The 10,306-nt window shown below is 41.4% G+C and overlaps 1 protein-coding gene across 1 annotated transcript in view; it reads left to right on the top strand.

The window, feature by feature from the left end:
• The window catches only part of LOC125481655 (E3 ubiquitin-protein ligase UBR2-like), an 11,851-nt gene extending 6,281 nt beyond the window's left edge, over nucleotides 1–5,570 (top strand). The window contains exons 4-5 of the mRNA XM_048593496.1: nucleotides 1,987–2,086; nucleotides 5,511–5,570. Of these exons, the coding sequence (XP_048449453.1) occupies nucleotides 1,987–2,086; nucleotides 5,511–5,570 (160 nt within the window). The remainder of the gene's footprint in view (nucleotides 1–1,986; nucleotides 2,087–5,510) is intronic.
• Nucleotides 5,571–10,306: the final 4,736 nt, after the last annotated feature.

Genomic DNA, 10,306 nt, shown 5'->3' with positions numbered 1-10,306 from the left:
GTGGCCACCATCAGTTCTGAGGAAGGGTCACCGGACCCGAAACGTTAACTCTGTTTTCTCCTCCACAGATGCTGCCAGACCTGCTGAGCTTTTCCAACAACTTTGTTTTTGTTCCTGATTTACAGCATCCGCAGTTTTTTTGGTTTTTATAAGATATCCTGTGTCCTTATCGCCCTGGAATTGTGGAAAAGTCACTCAGTGTGGGCACCAGCCTTGCTTCACAATAATAAAATTCCTTGACGTAGGTTTAACTGTAAAGTGGGACCTACAGATATGCAACAAAGTCCTGTGACAATGGGAAACTGGCAAAGTGGCGGGTGTAATCATACTCTTAGTCATATATTAACATGTGCGAGCTGTATAATTGGTACTGTTGGTTATTCAGTGTGCAGTAATTTTAGTTTCACTGTATTGAAACATCTTTGATGCTTAAGTCATCAATTTCTGATAAAAAGGCACTGCTTTTAGTAGCATCATTTTACCCTGATTCAGTTTTTGTCTATGCATCTGACTTGTGCATTGATAAGATTTTAGGTTTTTTAAACCCAAGTTGTTCATGAGTTAACCTTGATATGTCAGTTGACCATATCTTCATTTCATTTGGCCTTACGTGGTGTCCATCAGTGCCATGGTCCTTCAGCTGCATTTCTCAAGTGAAAACAAAGGGAATAAGATTGTTGGTAAAAATGGAGTGACCGTTGGGTACAGAAATGGAATGGTTGATTTGGCAGTTAGGAGACTGCCAAGTGATGAGGTATAGGAACCACTGCGGTGTAATAAGTAAATTGTGCAAAATGGCACACTCAAGGGAAGCAGATGTGGAGGTGCTGGTTTTGGACTGGGGTGGACAAGGTCAGAAATCACATGACACCAGGTTATAGTCCAACAGCTTTATTTGAAAACACAAGCTTTCGAAGTGTAGCCCCTTTGTCAGGTGAATGAGAAAGAAGCACACAGAACACAGAATTGATGAGTAAAATATCAAAGGGTCACAACTGAGGATGTATTAAACAATCCTAAGGTGCTATTAAATCTTTAATCAGTTGGAAGGTTTTACTTGATTAATATGTATATGTAAATCCCTGAATCCCTTTCAAGTCACTACCCTGAGAGAATTAAAGGTTTCATCAGTGTAAAGAAGAGGTAATGTTTTAGGTCAGACAGTGCATGTTAGGTGTGAGACCTTACTGAGAATCATTTGTGTTTTGGTTTGGAGTCAGACTGGTTTTATTTCTAAAGTAGGAATTTATAAAATGCCACATTGACTGTCTATAACAAGCGTGCTTTTTTGAACAAAATAGACTATCTGCAAATACAAATGCACCCCATAGATTCCCGTGTGTTGTGTGTGTGTGTGTGTGTGTGAGAGAGAGAGAGTCTAGTCTGGTGGATGTCACCTGTAGTGCGACATGAGCCCAAGATCCCAGTTGACGCCGTCCTCTTGGGTATCGAACTTGGCTATCAGCCTCTGCTCAGTGACTGTGTTGTTGTGTATCCTGAAGTCAATCCTGAAGTTCTGAGGCCGAATGTCCTTGACTGAAGCAGATAAATTCTTTGGATTTTTAATTAATACTCACATTTAGTGATTTGTCAGAGACATACACTCGGACTCACAGATGTATAAAAACAAACACATTAGTTTCAGTGGTAGTTCAGGATTTTATTACGTAGTTTCAGCTGGCAATTCAGTGAGCATGAAAGCTGTCGATTATTGGAGTTCCATTTCTTTTTGGAAGTGAAGTCAATTTAAGGTGTTTTATATTGCGGTGGAAAATACGGCATTTCAGGATGTATGGCTAGTATTCCTCTCAAATGTGCAGCGCAGCCTTTTCAATACTTTTTTTAATCAACGCTTAATTGGTAGAGTTAAGACTGAAATTAATTTTTCATATATTTGACTTTGGAATGACATAGTAATTAGTATTTAATATAAACAGAGAAGAATTTTTAATAATTCTGTTTCTAACAGTATTCTTTTCTTCACAGATATGTGTTGGTTAGCAAACCCACAGAGTGGACGGACAAACTAAGGGAGAAATTTCTGGAAGGTTTTGGGGTTTTCTTGCAGTTGTTAAAGCGCATGCAGGTTGGTTCAGAATTTTCACTTCAGAAAATAAAAATGTCGAGACAATAACAAACAGGTGATTTGCTCCAAAAAGGAAATAATTTTTAATTTGATACAAATACTCTTTGTGTGTTATGATTAGTATTAAATTTCCTTACCACATGCACTTAATTTTTTTTATGCAAAGACATATAGTTTTTCAGTAATGATTGTCCTTTTATAGCTTCAACGCATCAAGGTAAACAAAACCACAGAGTAACTTTTCAAGTGCATGTCGTCATTTGGGCTTTGATCCATTCCTTCAGGGCTCAACAAGAAGGTTCAAAGCAACTTCCCCTAATCTCCAACTGTGTATGAAAATATCAAATCATAGGCATTTTTAAAAAAAATAAGTTACTACTGGTTTTGGATGGATGAGGTACTTTGGGGGAAACGGATAAGCATTAGAAACTGAAAGCCTTAACTTTAAGGGCGCATGTACAATATAGACAATTTGTTTGAAGTGCAGATGGAAAAACCAGATATGATTTATATGCATGTGATATGTTTTAACAGGTTTAAGAATGGCAATCCATACCGGCGCATAATAAGAATTTAGATGAGCATAGGACTGTACACTGACTATCCATGGATCAGGATGCTCACGAAATCAGCCCCAGACCCGATTGTTGTTTTTTTTTTTTTGTTTTTGTTTTGTTCTCTCCCCCCCAACGGATTGTATCTGTTTTGGTTCAGTAGGAGATTCCTATTATAGCACTAACTGTGAGAGGTCTCTGTACCTATCTTTATGGATAAGAAAGAATTGGTGCACATTGTGCAGCTGAAGTCTTATTTATGACATTGACAGACAAATATTTCCCAGTTCACCTTTGTTAAATTTTTGCATTCATTTAAAAGTCAGTTTTACAGAATTCTGCTACAAAATTCCTTGTGGGCTACATGTAAAAGAGAAGGATTTTATACCATTAGCTAAACTGCTCAGCTTAAGAGACAATTTATGCAAAAAGAGACAAGTCAGTCAGTTTTCCTTACTCCTGGGGATTTGAGCACAGATGGCTTTAGAATCTTTGGAAAGGGGATCATCTGTAACATCAATAGTTTGTTATCTTGAAATTGAATGAGCTTAACGTATACCCAAAATGACTTGAGCGGAGGGAATATGATCAAAGAGAATAACAGTGATCAGTGAAGGATGATATCATCATTCTGGGAGATGAAATAAAGAGAGCAATAGTTAGAGTTGTGTGAAGTCTTTCACAACTTGAGGGTATCCCAAAGCATGCAACTTGAAATTTTATATTTGCTTGAGAGGGAAGACCTATCTTTGCCTTTAATATCAAAAAGTGACTGGTGAGAGTGGTGTACATGTCCTTAACAGTAACGACATGTAAAGAAAGAAGTAGTCGAGACTTGGCATAGACTGGCATTTGTGTAATGTGAATGTTACTTGCCATATGTCAGCCAAAGCCTGGATATTGTTGAGACCTTGTTGCATTTGAACATAGACTGCTTCATTATTTGATGAGTCACCAATGGTGCTAACATATTGCAACATTGGTAAAAATCTCCACTTCTGACCTTTATGATGAAGGGAAGGTCATTGATGAAGCAACTGAAGATTGTTAGGCCAAGGGCACGACCCTGAGGAACTCCTGCAGAGATGTCCTGGAGCTGAGATGATTAACCTCTTCCAACCACGACCATCTTCCTATGTGCCAGGTATGACTCCAACCAGTGGAGAATTTACCCCCAATACCTATTGATTGCAATTTTGCTAGGGCTCCTTGATGCCATGCTTGGTTGAATGTAGCTTGATGTCAAAAGCTGTCACAGTCAACTCGCCTCTGGAGTTTAGCTCTTTTGTCTGTGTATGAGCCAAGGCTGTAATGAGATCAGGTGCTGAGTGGCCCTGGGCAAGTTATTGCTGAGCGAGTGCTGTTTGAAAGCACTGTTAATAACATCTTCCATCACTTTACTGATGATTAAGAGCAGACTAATCGAGTAGTAATTGGCCATGTTTGATTTGTCCTACTTTTTACGTACTGACATACCTGATCAATTTTCCACGTTGTTGCGTAGATGCCAGTGATGTAACTGTACTGGAAGAGTTTGGCTCTGGGAGCAGCAAGTTCAGGAGCATGTCTTCAGTACTGTTGCTGGAATTGTCAGGGACTATAGCCATTGCAGTTTCCAGTGCCTCCAACTGTTTCTTGATATTACATGGAGTGAATTGAATTGGCTGAAGACTGGTATCTGTAATGCTGGGGACCACTGAAGGCAACCAAGATGGACTATCCACTTGGTACTTGTGGCTGAAGGTGGCTGTGAATGCTTCAGCCTTACCTTTTGCACTGATGTGTTGGACTTTTACGTTATTGAGAATGGGAATATTTGTGGGACCCGCCTCCTCCTCTGAGTTGTGTAATCGTCCACCACTCTTTGCTACTGGATGTGGTAGGACTGCAGTGCTTAGATCTGATCCATTGGTTATAGGATCACTTGTTGCTCAAGCTATTTGGCATGCATCTTGTCCTGTTCAGTAGTTGCACCAGGTTGACACCTCACTTTTACGAAAGCCTAAAAGTGCTGCTCTTGGCATGGCCACCTCCATTCTTCATTTTACCTGGCTTGATGGTAATGGTTGAGTGGGGAATATACTGAGGTTGTAGATTGTGCTGGCGTACAATTCTGCTACTGTTGATGGCCATAGCACCTCATGGATGTCCAGTCTTGAGTTGCTAGAGGTGTTCCAAGTTTATCCCATTTCGAACGGTGCGATGGAGGGTATTCTCAATGTGAATGTTAAATTTGCCTCGACAAAGACTTGGCAGCGGTTACTCTTGGACTGTCATGGATAATTGCATCTGCAGCCGGAAAATTGCTAAGGCTGAGGTCAAGTGTATTTTTGCCTCTTGTTTGAGCCCTCACCGCCTGCAACCGACCCGGTCGAACAGCTATGTCCTTTTGGACCCAACCAGCTCGATCAATTGTGCGGCTGCCGAGCCACTCTTATGGTGGACATTTGAAATCTTCTACCCAGAGTACATTTTGGTGTCCTTGCCACTTGCAGTGCATCTTTCAAGTGTTGTTTAACATGGAGGAGTACTGATTCATCACCCAAGGGAGGGTGGTGTGTGGTAATCAACAGGGTATTTCCTTGCCCATGTTTAACCTGAACCCTTGAAACTTCATGTGATCCAGAGTCAATGTTGAGGACTCCCAGGACAGCTCCCTCCCGACTGTATACTACTGTGCTGCCACCTCTGCCCTGCCGTTGGGACAGGATATACCCAGGAATGGTGTCTGAGACGTAGTCTGTAAAGGTATGATTCCATGAGTATGACTGTCAGGCTGTTGCTTGACTAGTTTGTGAGATAGCTCTCCCAATGTTAGGAAGAAAGTACAGGTTTTTATAGGTTTGACAGGTCTCTTTCTGCTTTTCCAGAGCCTAGGTCATTTCAGAGGGCAGTTGAGAGTCGACCACATTGCTGAGGGTCTGGATTAATATGTAGGCCTACAAGGTGAGGATGGCAGATTTCCTTCGCTGGAAGCGTGTTAGTGAGCCAGATGGGTGTTTTGTCAATCAGCATTGGTTTCATGGTCATCATTAGATTCTTATTTCCAGTTTTTTTTTTTTTAATTCAAATTCTACCAGGTGCCATGGCAGGATTCGCACCTGGGACCCCGGAACATCAGCTGAGTTTCTGGGCTATAATAGTCCTTTGATAATACCACTCGACCATCGCCTCCCTCAAAAAGGAGGGAGACAAAAAACAGAATTACAGACTAGTTAGTCTAACATCAGGAGTGGGGAAAATAATAATAGTGTCTATTATAAAAGATGTGATAACAGAACGTTCGGAAAGCATCAGTGGGATTGGATGAAGCCAGCATTTGTTTATGAAAGGCAAATCGTGCTTCATAAATTTGCTGGAGTTTTATCTAATAGAATGGATAAAGGAGGGCCAGTGGATGTTTTGTATTTGGATTTTTGGAAGACTTTTAATATGGTCCCTTATATAACATTATTAGTCACAGACAAAGCATACAGGATGATGTTAATATATTGGCATGGGTCGAGAATTGGTTGACAGACATGAAACAAAGAGTGGGAATAAATAGATCCTTTAAGTGGTAGGTAGAGACTAATGAAGTACCACATGGATCAGCACTTGGATTCCACCTATTTACAATATGTATATGTGACCTGGATGAGGGAGCTAGATTCAACATTTTCAAGTTTGCTGACAATAGAAAACGGTGTTATTGTGAGCTGTGAGAAGGATACAAGAAGACTTTTAAGGTGACTTTGACAAATTGGGTGAGTAGGCAAACATATGGCAGATGCAGTACAATGTGCCTAAATGTGAAGTTATATACTTTGATGTGAAAAACAGAGAGGAGTGGTATCATTTAAATGGTGATACATTAAGTGCGGATGTGCAAAGGCATCTGGGTGTCCTTGTACACCTGTCAATACAAGTGGACAGGCAGGTGCAGCAGACAATTAAAAAGGCAAATAGCATATTGATCTTTATTATAAATGTATTTGAGTTCCCAAAAATAGGAATGACTTTATTGTGGTTATGCAGGGACTTTGTGCAACCACAGCTGGAGTGTTGTCCGTAGTTTTGGCTCCTCTCTACCTAAGGAAGGATATACTTGCTACTGAAGGAGTGCCATGGAGGTGATACTGGGGATGGTCAGACAGTTCTGTGAGGACAAATTGCTTCAACTGGGCCTGTGTTAACAAGAGTTGAAAAAGATGATAGAGGATCCGAATAAAAAGTACAAAGTTTTAACAGGGCTGGACAGACGAGATGCAGAGAAGATGTTCTCCCCTTTGGCGAGTTTAGTACCCCATTCCCACAACACACAGAACAAATGTAAACTACACAGAATCATTGAATACTATCGGGTTTGGGAGCCAACACAATCGCTGAACTCCACTAGCCTTGACATGGCTTGATGATGTCGTCTTGGTGCATTGCTCCCACTTCCTTATGTACCTGTGCTGCTTTGGGGATTAAGCTTGTTGGGGGGATGGGGGGTGTTTTATCGGAACAGCATTCCCTTCTGTCGTCCTCATGTACTATAATATTAGTCCTCCCCGTTCTATTTCTATATGTTTTTATAGTGCTGCACAAACCTTTCAATTCAGTTCTCTGTCCCTGAGAGAGAGAGCTTACTACCCTATCCCATTCTTTAAGGACTTCCTCATTATTCAATTTATTCTGAGGCGTATCAAAATCCAAATCATCTGGAATTCATTCTTCATTCTGAGTGGCAGTAACTAATATATGTTAAACTAATATGCCAGGGGAATGGGAACCAATGTAAGGAGTCGGAGAAGAAGGCAGCAAGGACAAAAACAAAAGCTAGAAAAGGGAATAAGAAAAATGATATGCTGAGAAACCAAGGACAAGATTCAAATGGGGCTATTGAGAAAAATAAGGAGGAGATAAAGACTGTTAAAGGGACAAACTTGAAGGCTTTGTACCTTTGATGCACGGGGCATCTGCAATAAAGTGGATGAACTAATCATGCAGATGGATGTAAACAGATATGAAATAATTGAAATTATGGAGACATGGCTGCAGGGTGACCAAGGATGGGGAGCTCAATGTCCCAGGGTATTCAGTATTTACAAAGGAGAGACAAAAAGGAAAAGGTGGCACAGTGGCAATGCTGGTTAAAGAAGAAATTCTCACAATAGTGAGAAAGGATATCAGCTGTGACAATGTGGACTCTATGGGTACAGTTGAGAAATACCAATGGGCAAAAAGCGTTAGTAGGTGTCACATAGACCCCCAAACTGCAGTGGTGATGTCGAGAATGGCATTAAACAGGAAATTAGAGATGCATGTGATAAGGCAATATTGGTGATCATGGGTGATTTTAATCTGCACATAGATGGGGCAAATCAAATTAGACAATATGCCACAGAGGAGGAAATCCTGGAGTACATACGGGATGTCTTGACAAACATGTGGAGGAACCAACTAGAGAGCAGGCCATCTTAGACTGGGTACTGTGTAATGAGAAGGGAATCATTGCCAATCCAGCTGTGAGAGACCCCTTGGGGAAGAGTGACCATAGCATGAAAGTTTTTTTTATCAAGATGGAGAGTGAGGTTGTTGATTCACAGTCTAGGGTGCTGAATCTTAATAAAGGAAACTACGAGGATATGAGGTGTAAGTTGGCCTTAATAGATTGGGGAGAGTTACTTAAACGGATCTCAGTGGATAGGCAATGGCAAACATTCAAGGAGGAACTGCAACAACTCTTTATTCTATTCTGGCACAAAAGCAAGATGGGTAAGAGGGCCAATCCATGGCTTGCAAAGGAAATTAGAGATATTATCCAATCCAAGGAAGAAGCATTCAGATTGGCCAAGAAAAATAATGTATCTGAGGATTGGGAGCAGTTTGGAATTCAGCAAACCAGGACCAAGGCCTTGATTAAGAAGGGCAAAATGGAGTACAAAAGTAGGCTTGCAGGGAACAAAGACTGATGTTAAGAGTTTTTATAGGCACGTGAAGAGAAAGATATTGCTAAAGACAAATGCAGATCAGAAACAGGGGCATATATCATAGGGGACAAAGGAATGGCTGAGGAACTGAATACATACGTTGGTTCTGTCTTCACAAAAGAGGACTCAAATCAGATACCAGAATTGTTGGAGGAGGCAAGATTTAGTGAGAGGGAAGAACTGAGGGAGATCAATATTAGTAGAGAAATGGTGCTGGGAAAATTGTTGGGATTGAAGGCCACTAAGTCCCTGGGGCCTATAATCTACATCCCAGAGTACTTTAGGAAGTAGCTCTAGAAATAGTGGATGCATTGGTGGTCATCTTCCAAGATTCTGTAGTCTCTGGAACAGTCCCTGCAGATTGGAGGGTGGCTAATGTTAGTCCAATATTCAAAAATGGAGGTAGAGAGAAAACCGGGAATTATAGACTGGTGACCCTAACATCAGGAGTGGGGAAAATTCTCGAATCCGTTGTCAAGGATTTTATGGCAGAGCGTTTAGAAAGCAGTGGCAGGATGAGACAGAGTCAGCATGGATTTATGAAGGGGAGATCGTACTTGAGAAATTTGTTGGAATTCTAGGAAGATGAAACTCATTGACTGACTCCCCCTTGTCAACTCTGTGGTATATTTGGACTTCAGAAAGCATTTGACAAAATCCCATCTAAGAGATTATCGTGCAAAATTGAAACGCATGGGCTTGGGGGAAGTGTATTGAGATGGATAGGAATTGGTTGGCAGAGAGGAAACAAAGAGTAGGAATTAATGGGTCCTTTTCAAATTGGCAGGCACTAACTAGTGGAGTGCCAGAGGGATTGGTGCTGGGACCCCAGCTATTCGCAATATTTATTAATGATTTGGATGAGGGAACATACGTAACATCTCCAAGTTTGCAAATGTGGGAGGGTGAACTGTGAAGAGTATACAGAGATCCTTTAGCATAGAACATAGAACATTACAGTGCAGTACAGGCCCTTGGGTCCTCGATGTTGCGCCGACCTGTGAAACCAATCTGAAGCCCATCTAACCTACACTACTCCATTATCATCCATGTGTTTATCCAATGACCATTTAAATGCCCTTAAAGTTGGCGAGTCCACTACTGTTGCAGGCAGGGCATTCCACGCCCTTACTACTCTCCGAGTAAAGAACCTACCTCTGACATCTGTCCTATATCTATCACCCCTCAATTTAAAGCTATGTCCCCTCATGCTAGCCATCACCATCCGAGGAAAAAGGCTCTCACTGTCCACCCTGTCTAATCCTCTGATCATCTTGTATGTCTCTATCAAGTCATCTCTTAACCTTCTTCTCTCTAACGAAAACAGCCTCAAGTCCCTCAGCCTTTCCTCAGAAGACCTTCCCTCCATACCAGGCAACATCCTGGTAAATCTCCTCTGCACCCTTTCCAATGCTTCCACATCCTTCCTATATAATGCGGTGACCAGAACTGTACGCAATACTCCAAGTGCGGCCGCACCAGAGTTTTGTACAGCTGCAACATGACCTCATGGCTCCGAAACTCGATCCCTCTACCAATAAAACCTAACACACCGTACGCCTTCTTAACAACCCTATCAACCTGGATGGCAACTTTTTCAGGGATCTATGCACGTGGACACAGAGATCTCTCTGTTCATCCACACTACCAAGAATCTTACCTTTAGCCCAGTACTCTGTATTCCTGTTACTCCTTCCAAAGTGAATCAC

This window comes from Rhincodon typus, unplaced genomic scaffold (assembly GCF_021869965.1).
Source record: "Rhincodon typus isolate 14 unplaced genomic scaffold, sRhiTyp1.1 hic_rhity00002952, whole genome shotgun sequence".
Taxonomy (NCBI): Eukaryota; Metazoa; Chordata; class Chondrichthyes; order Orectolobiformes; family Rhincodontidae; genus Rhincodon; species Rhincodon typus.
The sequence above is the reverse complement of the archived record's forward strand: the minus strand, read 5'-3'. Positions and strand labels throughout refer to the sequence as shown.